Raw genomic sequence first — 12,725 nt, forward strand, 5'->3', positions numbered from 1 at the left:
ATCCAAAAATATTTATAATAAATTTCAATTGGTATTCTATTATTGTTTAACAGTGCAATTAAAACTGGGATTAATCGCGATTAATTTTTTAATAGAGTTAATTTGTTTTGAGTTAATCGCTTGAGTTAACTGCAATTAATTGACAGCCCTACTAGGGACATTTTGAATTCCATGGCATCCATGAATGTAACTTCCTTACACAGGATCCTCTTAAAGGAGGCTGTACCTAGATCTTGTTCTCAGATTAAATATAAATGTAGGGTGTCTAATGACTAGCCAGGATAATTGTCTAGAGTACAGCTTTTAGGACAGGATAATCTAGTAACACAGCACCACTTGCTCGGATTCATTCTTGCAGGCATGGACATTTTAAAACAATGGAATAAGCCATGCAGCAAAATAAGGATCTTGAACTTCATGGAGAGCCGTGAATGTTCTTGGTTTTTTTTTTTTAATCCTCCTTGATGAATGTTCCCAGATATCTATATGTTATACAGCTGAATTCACAGACAGGGAAGAGGATAGGAGTGCAGGTAGAGAGAATCAGGGCTTATACGACAGAAGGCTCCACTGACTGACTGCATTTGAGCATTTCAGGCAGGTACCTTGGAAGCAAATTAAAATATTAAAAATAGCAATATTCATCATCAGAATAGTTAAAGTGTTAAAGACTCAGTTTCCTGTAAACTTCTCACCGTTAAGTAGTCTCATCATTTGGATGATATGAATGTTTTTCCTCTTCTTTATAATCTTGATGGTTAGAAGTGTTCCTTAATGTTTGTGACAGTTTTCCCTTCGTGGACCTGGCCTCAATAACACTCCTTCATGATCTTAGAAATTCATCATGCTATACGTGGGTTTAACTCTGAAGGGCATTTGGAAGCTACAGATGATGCAGAATGCAGTGATTTATTTTAGTCAGATTGGCTTTGAACAATTTCGCCTGTGTGCCAAAGACCCCAATGGCTTCCTGTTTGTTTCCAGCTGTATTTCAAGGTGTTGATATTGATCTTAGTCTTGTGTGATTTTGGTCCTAGCATGTCTCTCTTTCCATGCATAGCTGTAATTGTTGCGATCAGCTCACACACTAGTATCAACATCTGCTAGATTTGAAAATCTTGGAGCTGAAATGCTGACATTTTCAGTGGAGAGCTTGCAATACTCTTCAATCTGACAGAGCCCCAGATACAGTGTAAAAGACTGTGTAACTCTGGCTTTTCCCTGAAGTACATTTGGATGGGACCATTTTTCTTATTTTTAGCAGCTTAGTTATGGGCTACAGTCCATTAATTTTTTTATTCATCAATTGTTGTTGTAAATAAAATGTACAAGCAACTGTGGTAGATACATACTTCCATTTGAAAAAATTGAAAGGAGTGATTCTGTTAGGTTTCATTTGGTCATGGGGGAATTACTCAACATCCACAAGGATCTTTTCTATATGAAGTCCCACTGGGTCACTTTTGTCCCCATCTCTGCAGTTCTATCTCTTTTCCGTTTGGCTCAAGATTGCGGAGTTGATATAAAATAGCTGTTTGATGCTCAACACTGAAGTATTCCTGGAGGAATGGTGAAAATGTCAAGAGGATTTCATTTATTTAGTGATAGCCTTATCCATTTAGAAAGAATGCTGTAGGCAAGTTGATCTGCTTTGAATTCTGATGTCCTTTTATCCGGATTTGAACATGGAAGATCAATTTTTAGTAGTGGTCAAAAGTGGCTTTTTTCATTATCAAACTATTCTGCAATGGCAGCCTGTCTTCTGACCATAGATACACCACAGTGATCCAAGTCTCTTTGACCTCTAGGCTGAGTTACTGTAATGCACTTAGTTGGAGGTTTCCTTTGAAAACTACTCATTGATTGCAGCGTCTGTAGAGCATGGCAGCATGACTGTTTAAGGAACTTGACCATGAAAGTTGATGATGCACTGTTCTATGATCTGCAAAAATAACAAGGAGTCCTTGTGGCATCTTAGAGACTAACAAATTTATTTGGGCATAAGCTTTCGTGGGCTAAAACCCACTTCATCAGATGCATGGAGTGAAAAATACAGTAAGCGGTGTATATATATTACAAAACATGAAAAGATGGGAGTTGCCTTACCAAGTGGGGGGGTCAGTGCTAGCGAGGCCAATTCAATCCAGGTGGAAGTTCTATGATCTGTTACCCAATGAATGGTAATCATCAAGGTCTTAATATTTAAACTTCAAATATAGTACTATGCTTAAGGGACAGCCTGCAGTTAGGGTTGAAGTAGTTGAGAAGGAAGGATGCAGGGCTTTGAAGGCCCTGTCATGAGTCCACTAATCCTGAAATGCTCTGCCTTGGATGTTTGTTTGTTTTGCACTTCTGTTGTATCCTTCCAACTAAGAATCAGTGTAGCTTTTTTCCTTTCCATTTATATATTATAAGATGGTGGTATTTTTGTATTGAAGGTGGATTATTGGTCTTATTATTTGGCCACTTTACTGTGTATTTTTCTTTATAATTTTTGTGTAGTCTATATAAACAAACACGTGGGTTCACACACCCACAGAGGCCTGTGGGCATGAGATGTTTTATAAGTAATCATATATTCAACAACTTCTTTGTCACTCTATTTTCACTTTCTTGTGAGGTTATTCACAGTATCATGGATAAAACATCAAGAATCATAAAACCAAGTGGTGCTATAAACTAGTAGAGGAATAACACATGCAGTGTAAAGAAGTCCAACCAGGAATCCTCAAAACTACAAAACTTAGAAAGTTCAGTGCAAAATGTGACATTCTAAAAGCAACAGTTAACATCCCTTTTAGCATTACACTGTGTCCCTACAGCCTTACACAGCAACTTATCTTCCACAAAAAGTGCAAGTATGGTTTGTTCCATGAGTGAACATTTTAACAAACAAAATAAAAACCTGCATTAGAGGACCATTGGAAATTAAAAGCTAAACTGTTGTTCCATATTTAACCCAACTGTTTTGCAGCACATCATATCTTACATACAGCTATGTAACATCATACATAGTACTATTCTGGAATTTTATGCATTACCTAGACACAAATAAGAAAGGAGCCCCAGCCATAACTTAATTTCTTCACCTATTTTGATTAGTGTCATATTCCTGTTGTTAATGTCTAGCTTTTAGTCTTATTACTGGGGTTCAAAAATGACTTTAATAGAGGAAGACTTTTACCTCAGAAGAAAAATTTCGGCACAGGTGACTATAAATAGCTGAGAAAGGAGAGGTAATTGAATAACTAACCCAAAAATGGTAGCAGGTGCTCTCAGCCAGTCAGCTGTTTTTCATTTTCTGAGAGTGTGAGAACCCAAAAGAGAAAGGTGAACTGCCATAATGGAGCAGAGTTGCCTTGGCTTAAATCAGAGGTCTTCAATCTGTGAGGCATGCCTACTTAGCAGGGCACGGAGTAATGTTCGCAGGGCGCAGCTGGGGCCCAGCCCCCACAGAGGGCAGGGAGAGAGCGCCACCCAGATCCACTCCATAGCTGCAGGCCGCAGCCCCCAGCCAAGGGTCCGTTCCCACCCCCACCTATGGCCCTAACCTCGGCCCCCTTACCCTTGCCCATGTTCCCCCCGGAGCCATGGCCCTGCTCCCAGCTCCATGGGAGGGGGCGGACAGAGGTGAGAGTGTGAGGTAAAAAGTTTGAGGACCACTGGCTTAGGTAAAGGAGGAGATGCTGTTTTTCCACATGCAGGTAATGAGAGATCAGAGGGGAGAGAGGAGAAATGTTTACTTTAATTTGCATGTGATCATGAGAACCAGATGACTGAGCACTGGTCTAAATAGAATTTATTTAGGTAGTCTAGGAAGATGCTTGGTAAGACAGAGAGCCTTTGAGAAAAAGGGGTCGTGTTGTCTAGGATATGTAATTGAGTGTTTTAAAACAGAACAATCTTTTCTCTCCCCATCAGACACCTATATGACTCAGTAATGTCCTCTCACCAAGAATGATGTAATCTTCCAATAGTTCATGTTCTGTCATTCACTGGTTAGGAACAGAGATTGTACACAGCCAAATATGATGTGTACTTTTTAAGTGCAAAAGCTATAATCTTCTCAGTAATGTCTAGTTGGCCGTAAATGGAGTTTTTTCATAGTTCCTGTAAATCAGAAGCAATGAAGGAAAATACTTAAACTAATATAGGTAGAAACATGCATAGAGCTTTTGCATTGTAACAAAACATCAGTTGCTTATGATTTTTTTTAACCTGTGAAATAGCAGTAATTTGTCTGATTTTAGTGCAATGGCCTAATAGCTTTAAGTATGGTTATAGTCAAAAAAGTGATTGTGAAAATGTCACAACAGATATGTTTGCTGCCTGTATTCAAAGTCACATTGGCATACTTTTCTGACTAAAATACGTTTTTTCTATTTGTACTCCTGTCAGCCCTGCATAACTGTCACAAACACAAGGGAGAGAGCTGAATTCTCTTCTGGCTTATGCATCGTCAGATGGATTGTTATCTGAATCACAGTGGCAGAAAGAGGCCAGAAGGGATCATTAGATCAGTGGTTTTCAAACTTCTTTCCTGGGGACCCAGTTGAAGAAAATTGATGCCCATGACCCAGTGGAGCTGGGGATGAGGGGTTTGGGGTGTGGGAGGGGCTCAGGGCTGGGGCAAAGGGTTGGGGTGCAGGAGGGGGTCAGGGCTGGGGTTGCAGGCTCAGGGATGAGGGGTTTGGGGTGCAGGAGGGGCTCTGGGTTTGGGGGTGGGGCAGAGGGTTGGGGTGCAGGAGGGGGTCAGGGCTCTGGGGTGGGGCCAGGGATGAGGGGTTTGGAGTGCAGGAAGGGTTTTCGGGTTGGGGGGTGGGGCTCAGGGCTGGGGTAGGGGGTTGCGGCACGGACTTGCCTCCGGCAGCTCCCGGTTAGCAGTGCAGCCAGGGTGCAGAGGCAGGCTTCCCTCCCATCCTGGCACCTCTGTCCACGCTGCGCCCCGGAAGCTGCCAGTAGCAGGTCCAGCTCGTAGGTGGAGGCACACAAGCAGCTCTGCACGGCTCTTGCCTGCAGGTGGCACCCCACCAGCTCCCATTGTCCGGAAAGCAGCCAATGGGAGGGTAGAGCCAGTGCTCAGGGCGGGGGCAGCGCATGGAGCCCCATGGCCCCCCTGCCTAGAAGCCAGACCCACCGCTGGCCACTTCCGGGGCGCAGCGTGGTGTCTGAACAGGTAGGGACTAACCTGCCTTAGCTGGGCAGCACTGCTGACCGGGACTTTTAACGTCCCGGTCAGCAGTGCTCACCAGAGCTGCTAGGGTCCCTGGGTGCTGAGCAAGGCGACCCAGTGCCTTACATGCCAAGACCCAATACTGGGTGGCAACCCAAACTTTGAAAAACACTGCATTAGATGATCGTCTGATTTGACCTCCTGCATATCCCTGTAACCCCTGTATTGAGCTCAATAACTTGTGTTTCACTGAGGAATGTGTTCCAGAAAGGCATCCAATTTTGATTTGAAGATATTGAGAGATGGAGAATCCACCGCTTCCTTTGGTAGTTTGTTTCACTGGTTAATCACCCTCACTATTAAAAATTTGTGCCAAATTCAAATTAGAAATCTGCCTGCCTACAGCTTCCAGCCACTGTGTTTTGTTATGCTTTTCTCCACTAAATAAAGTGTCTTTTAGTACCCAGTATTTTTGACCTGTGGAGGTACTTACGTGCCTGCTAATTTTTAAAATGTTTATTCCTGTTAGATGTGATTTAAAATCCTCCTTGGTTACTGATGGACTAGAAAGTACTTCATCATCCTCTTGTGATACCAGTACATCATTTTGCTTCTTTCCAAATACAGAACAGAAATATATATTGAACGCTTCTGCCTTTTTCTGCATCTTTAATAAGTTTTACTACCTCCATCTACTAAAGGTACTTACTAGTTATAATACCTGTTGCTTGGATTTTTCCCCCTCATATCTTAAAAAAAGAAACACACTCCTCCATCTTATTGTTCTTAGCTTTACAGCTATTGATTTTTCCCTGGTGTCTTCAGAATCCCTTATCAGTTTTTTACATTTCATAGCAATCTATATAAATGAGAGGTTGTCCATTTCCTTTTTTTCCATTTGTCATATGTTGCTATATGATACATTAACCACACCAGGATGCCATGAGAAAGTTCCCATGAGATCTTTGATTTTCAAATTGCAGAGTGAGTTTGCCACACTAGTAGTTAAAATAATTATCCTTTTACTTGTAAATTTACAACATACTGGATATGGATATTGTTTCCATGTTTTTCAAATTGTCTTTAAAATACCAAGAAAACTATGTTTGGTTCAGTGCCTCTCGGCACCCCCAGTATACAGATTGTTCCAACAACCCTAGCTTGACTTGAAGCACATCAGTAATTCCATTAAAGTCAGTATGACTGTTTACATCTTTAATGTTGTTCTTTTAGGTGCTTTGCTGGATCAGGCCCTTTGTGAGTAATTAGCAGCTTGTCCACACAGTGCCTTAGTATGCACCAGTGGGGTGTAAATTTTAATGTGCACCAGCGTGTCGTGCATTAACTTGCCCATGTGGACCCTGCTGGTGCACACTAAAAGTTCTCTAGTGTGCATTAATGTAGCAGCATTTGAAACAGGACTCTGTTAATGCATACTAGGGAACTTTTAGAGCTCACGAGCAGAATCCACATGGATCCACAGTTAGTGCAGAACACACTGGTGTGCATTAGAATTTACACCCCTGCTAGTGTGCATGAAGGCCACTATAGGCAATATGTAGACAAGCTCTAGTCTGATGATTAGGCATAAAATATCAAGTTGGCTATTGTATCAGACCACACCAGGATGCCAAAAGAAAGCTCCCGTGAGATCTTATGGATATCCTTTTTAAAATTATCCCTTTTAACTTAGTTTACTTATTTTTATTACTCAGTTTACTTTTATTGCCTCATCATGTTCATTAGTAAAAACACTTTTATGACTAATTCTTTATTTTCACATTTTAAATTCTGCTTGTCTTCAAAATAGACCATGTCTGAGTTTTGTCAAAGCCAGATAACTCCAATGTGGATTCAGGGAGTTTAAAAAAAACATTAGTATTCGAATTCAATATGGTAGGTCATACTTAAAGTGCACATGTACACAGATCTAAAATGTTAACTGAAGTAGTGAAAAAAGATAAATACAATCCACAGGCAGTAAAACAAGGATTATATTATGGGATCCAAAACATTAGGTAAACAATTTTTCAGGCCCCCCCCCGGGAAAAGAAGGTTTAAAAAAAACATTTGCTACAACTGTGATTGCAATCACGGAGAAAAAAGAATGCTTTATTTTTGTACAAATAAAAAAATAAAAATTTCAAATAAATAAAACTAAACAAGGCCATTGCACTTTTCAGCAATTTAGTTGTAATTATAGCTACCATTGTAGCTTAACAAGCTTTTAATAGGAAATGTATTGGGGATAATAGCAACAAGATTTAATCTGCAAAGAAATGAAGAGCTTCTTACCATGGCCAAATGATGATGTATGTGAGGAAATTATCATTTTTAAAATTCAGTTTAGTTCTTCACTGTACTTAGAAAATGATTTAGAACAGTGGGAGGAGGATCTTTTATTGCTATTAAGTCGAGATGACGAGGAGGTGGAGATGCTGAAAACAGCAGTGTACATCACAAGACAGAAACTCCTACCCATCTGTGACAAGCATTTAAAAGACAAACCAAAACAAGTGATCAGTGTTTTAATCTCTCTGTACATGTGCTATATACTTATTTGTTCTTCTTTTTGATATGTTGCTATGGATTTTTATCTTTCACATTCTGATGTTCCATGTTGTGATAAAGCACAGATCTTCTGATATCAAGAATTGCAGCTTGAATCCCAGAATTAAAATGTTACTTAAATTGTGATTCCAGAATCATGAGTTACAATTTACTATTAAGTAATGATGTGCTGTTCTTAGTTCTTTGAGTCAACTGATGACCCATTCCTAATTGCTGTCTGGTCATTGTGCACCTATCAAAAGCTAAAGAATCGTCCATTATTCTGAAACGCCCAATTATATAGAGTTAATTTTTAAGCTTTCAAGTTTGTGATGGAAGTTGTTAGTCAGCTCTACTTTGACTTTAGTTTTTAAGAGATCACTGCAAAAACTTTACAATTCCACAGGGACTATATTTCAGTCAATAAAATGTTCCTTTAACAAAATGGTCTTAAAATAGCTTTGAGACCAGCAGAAATCTTAAGTATTCATGGACAAAAAGAAATACGGACCCTTCAGCATCAGTTACATACAGCAATGGATTGCCTCACAGACTTTCTTAACAGGGCTAATAATCGGGCACAATTGCCAGTGGGTAGATCAGGAAAAATAGCATGGTGCAGGTTTTCAATTCCCTTGTGGTCCTAACCCCTGTAATAAAGTAGTTTGCCATTTTAAAGACCTCTTTCTGTCTTTTCTTTCTTTTACAATGACCTGTCTTTACATATTTACTCTCGTATGTAAAGACACGGTCCCTTCAATCTGAATATATTCATTACTAAAGCCTTGCTACTCTAGTGAAAGCTGTTCAAAAATTTATATAGGAAGTGGGATGGGGGTTTAACATATGAAAGAAAGCACTCAGATGCTGTCAGAAACATCCACGGTGTGCCAAATACCTTGGAGTTATATCTCTGATTATTGAACTCCATAAAAGCACGTGTGTTTGAACAGATATATAGGCTTTCTGAAAATTTTTTTTTTAAACTTAATTTTTTGGGGGATTTTTAAACTACTTTTTCACTTAGCTCTATTGTGGATGGTAATCTAGCTTCTGGGTGAATTAATGGTGTTTTAATCATTTTTTAAAAAATCATCTTGAATCAGCCTTTGGATAAATCTCAGATTCCTATCTTCCTTGGAGTTCACACTAGGGAAAGCTGGGGTCTTTTCCCAACAGTCCTCTGTAATCCTATTGCATTGCTACTCTCTTTAAGTATATTTTGATATAGTTTTATAATTGTTTTTCAAATATATTTTAAGGCAACTGTGATGAACTTTCAAAGTAAAAGTAATTTTTATTCATCAATACAATTTTATTAGAATTGGTAAACATTTACCTATCTTCATTCATTACAAAGCTACTGCTCTAACACAACTGACACAGATCACATCTGTATTGGAAGAAATACAGACAGAAATACAGTTAGACCATGTCAATCTGAATTTTACAATCCTTTTTAATATAAAGTCATATTAGTTTTTAACTGATACACTACCAATTGCAAGACTGAATAGTTGTAAAATATTGTGGATAACCAGATGCAGATAAATGAACCAGTAAAGGTTATCATGCCTTCCTCTTAGCTGTACTAATTTTCTGTCTGCTACTCCATGTTAACTGCTTGCAAAAACTATTCACAGTCCTTTCTCTCTTTTGTTTTTTTCATTTTGCTAATTATCTCTAGAATGTTCCACTGTATTTAATTATGTTTTGCTTTCTTGCTTCCTTTCACAGTAATTACCCATACCTTACATGTGTCCTGTGTCATCTGAATCAAAATCTGTAAAGTGCATTGTATATTTTAGTAGCATTTTCATTCTCATTGTTTGAGAGAGAATGAAAACAATTAAATTACTATAACTATAATCACATTTTTTCTATTGAGATCAGTTTTAAGGGTATTGTCTGTATTTTGGATTTGAATTTCATAAGGTTTTCATTAAAAACAAAAAAAAAGTCTAGAATTCTCTGAATTAGAAGTAATTGAATTAAAATGTAATGAATTATATAAAAGGACAATGCCAGTTATATCTTTAAAGAATTTGGTATCCCAGTTACTCACAAATAATACATCTTGATACCTAAAAACATTTAAAAGTAATGCTGTTACCTAAAACTTCAGCATAAACTGACGAGGGAAAGCTAGTAAATATAAATCTACATACAGAAAAGATGCATCTGTTTTATACAGCTCTTGCCCATTTTTGGTGCATTTGCTATATTATAGTCCAAAATACATTCATTTTTTGGCCTATGTACAGGAGACCTTGGAATAGTCCTGTTTTCCTTTATGGCTTAATATATATTTTTCTCCTAGAAATACAGTTTCTTGATTTGAAGGTACAAGTTGTGTGTGTTTAAAGTGACTTCTCTTAAACTGAATGTTAACACCAGTTTCTGTTTCTCCTCTGCACAGTCCCTTCAGTCTGAATATGTTCAATACTAAAGCCTTGCTGCTTCGATGAAAGCTGTTCAACTCTTAATCCCATTTCTTCATGGAGGAGCAATGTTGAGGGAAAGAAACTGCTCACTGAGAGGAGAACTCTTCATCCCTAGATACATTAAAACATTAAACTAAGACGCCCAGCAGAGACTTTAAACAGCCAGAGATTTCTGATTAATGACTACTGCAAATGCACTGAAGTTAAATTTATGAAAATTGCAACAATTTTGTATACAGCTGGAAAATTTTAAAGTTGACTCTGACTTGAGGGTATTTCTAACGGATTTCAATAATACATTTATAATTACATTTGTGTATACAGTGTTACAGTATGTATGTATTAAGAAAAAGAGTATTTTGGTAAACTATAAATATATATAATTATGTAAAAATTAGAATATATTTTGATTTAGATTCCTTCACTTCTTTGCTACCAAAAATATATATTTTTAAATATATTTTAAGGTTTATCTACAGTGTATGAAAACATTTTATGAACAAAACCATTTTTGGTTTTATTTATGGGTCCATTGTTACCGCTTCAAGCTCAATTTGTTTTTAGCAACTAATCTGCTTTAAGTAACTTAATTGGAAAACTAGTTAGTTGTATCATCTGATAGAGCTTGGTATATCATCAAGTTTTCCTTTCAGCTGTCAGCTGCTAATGTTCCATATGGTCATCCTAAAAGGAACTTAAAATAGCTACTTGTGGATTAGGGAAAACCCAACATTCGTATCATCATATGTCCTCCTTTTGGGAAAAAAAATAATATAGCTGTTAATTCTGCTATATTACTAACATTTTCCTTCTGATAATTTATTTTAAAGGGATGTTTTACTCTTAGCTTTTTACTTTCAGCATTGCTAAATGTGTGTACCATTTGATCTATCCTATAGTTACATTTGTGTTGTAGCAGTTTTAAAGTCTAACATAAATCAGAATTAACCTTCTGCTGTGCATTTAAACTGTGCATGAAAAGAAAGGCCAAATTCAGAACGGACATAAGCAGCGTAATTCCACTGAATTGGGTGGAGTTGCACACCTACTTGTAATGGTGGCCAGGTGTGCAAGTTGGATGGCAAAAAATGTTGCCACAGATTTGGACATGGAAGGAAAAAATTATTTGCATTACAGTTTGCAAGTGAATTAATATCTTCTATAGACATTTTCTCGACTGTACTCTATTGTTAGCTAACCAGACATCCAATCAGGCTATTAATTATTGTTACACCGCAAGCTAATTTCACCAGTGGTACAGACAACCTTGGACTTGTAGATCTACTTAGAGTTAATTAGGAATAAAACTTACTGAAAGCATTTCAAACAATGTTAGCAGATGAGGTTTGTAGTACTTTACAATAACAGAACTATTTCTCCTATATTTATAGGAGAAAGTGTCTTGGTGATATCATCACATACATATATGTACAAAAAAAAAGTGCTTTTGAAAAAAATGCACTAATTTGATTCTGCAATGAATGATCAGTATAATTCGGAATGCAGCAATAAAACCTAGAATTGTCAGCCTCAAATCTTTTCACTAGTTACAGAAAGATGAGGAGGAAATATTAAGCTAAACGTTGAGTCCTCATTGCTAAAGTACATTGAGTGGACTAACCTGAGTAAACATACAAGTAGGTGCTGGGAGAGGGAAGAGGGGCAGCAAATGAAGTTACGATAATTTAATGTTTTATTATGAAAAAAATCATGTTTAGATCACATTTTGACGGGAAGCAGTCATAATGAAAATCCGTATAGTTACATAAACCATGTTGAATGCAGCTATTTAAATCACTGAATAAAATTTACATGCAATAGCCTTGTGTATATGTAACATATACACACACCAAGTAGCATATGTTTGTGCGTGCATATATATATACACATAATGATATATTGTATATGAATGATTGTTAGGTTAATTGTAAGGTAATTCTACCTCCTATAAAATTGTTTGTATTTTGTTATGAATAGTTTGCCTCATAAAATACATATTTTGTTCTATTTTGAAGTGTAGACACTTCTAATCAACAATAAAAAAGAGCAATGCTTATATAAGTCAGCTGCCTCCTTTGTTCTTTCATCTCTCTTACTCAGATTTTACTCTGGCTTTTGTCAGTCATTGTACAAGAATAGAGTTGACTCTTAACTACATAATATTAAACTGCTTTTTCAAAAGACTATAATTCTACTGTTGTAGATGATGCGTTTTTAAGAGAGAATTTGAATTTCACAAAAAGATCTGGGTACAGAAAGCCATTCTCTTTCGAAAAGGTGACAGCCAGAGAGTTCACAAAAAGAAAAGGAGTACTTGTGGCACCTTAGAGACTAACCAATTTATTTGAGCATGAGCTTTCGTGAGTTACAGCTCACTTCATCGGATGCATACTGTGGAAACTGCAGAAGACATATACACAGAGACCATGAAACAATACCTCCTCCCACCCCACTCTCCTGCTGGTAATAGCTTATCTAAAGTGATCACTCTCCTTACAATGTGTATGATAATTAAGTTGGGCCATTTCCAGCACAAATCCAGGTTTTCTCACCCCCCC

The 12,725-nt window shown here is 37.5% G+C and overlaps 1 protein-coding gene across 5 annotated transcripts in view; it reads left to right on the forward strand.

Annotated features, from left to right (window-relative positions):
• CDC14A (cell division cycle 14A) overlaps positions 1-12,213 on the forward strand; it is a 127,600-nt gene extending 115,387 nt beyond the window's left edge. For all 5 annotated transcript variants that reach the window (XM_073356909.2, XM_073356911.2, XM_073356910.2 and 2 more), the window contains one exon: positions 10,143-12,213. In XM_073356909.2, coding sequence (XP_073213010.2) covers positions 10,143-10,172 — 30 coding nt within the window. In that variant the 3' untranslated portion in view covers positions 10,173-12,213. The remainder of the gene's footprint in view (positions 1-10,142) is intronic.
• Positions 12,214-12,725: the final 512 nt, after the last annotated feature.

The sequence above is a fragment of the Lepidochelys kempii genome, chromosome 8 (assembly GCF_965140285.1).
Source record: "Lepidochelys kempii isolate rLepKem1 chromosome 8, rLepKem1.hap1, whole genome shotgun sequence".
Lineage (NCBI taxonomy): Eukaryota > Metazoa > Chordata > Testudines > Cheloniidae > Lepidochelys > Lepidochelys kempii.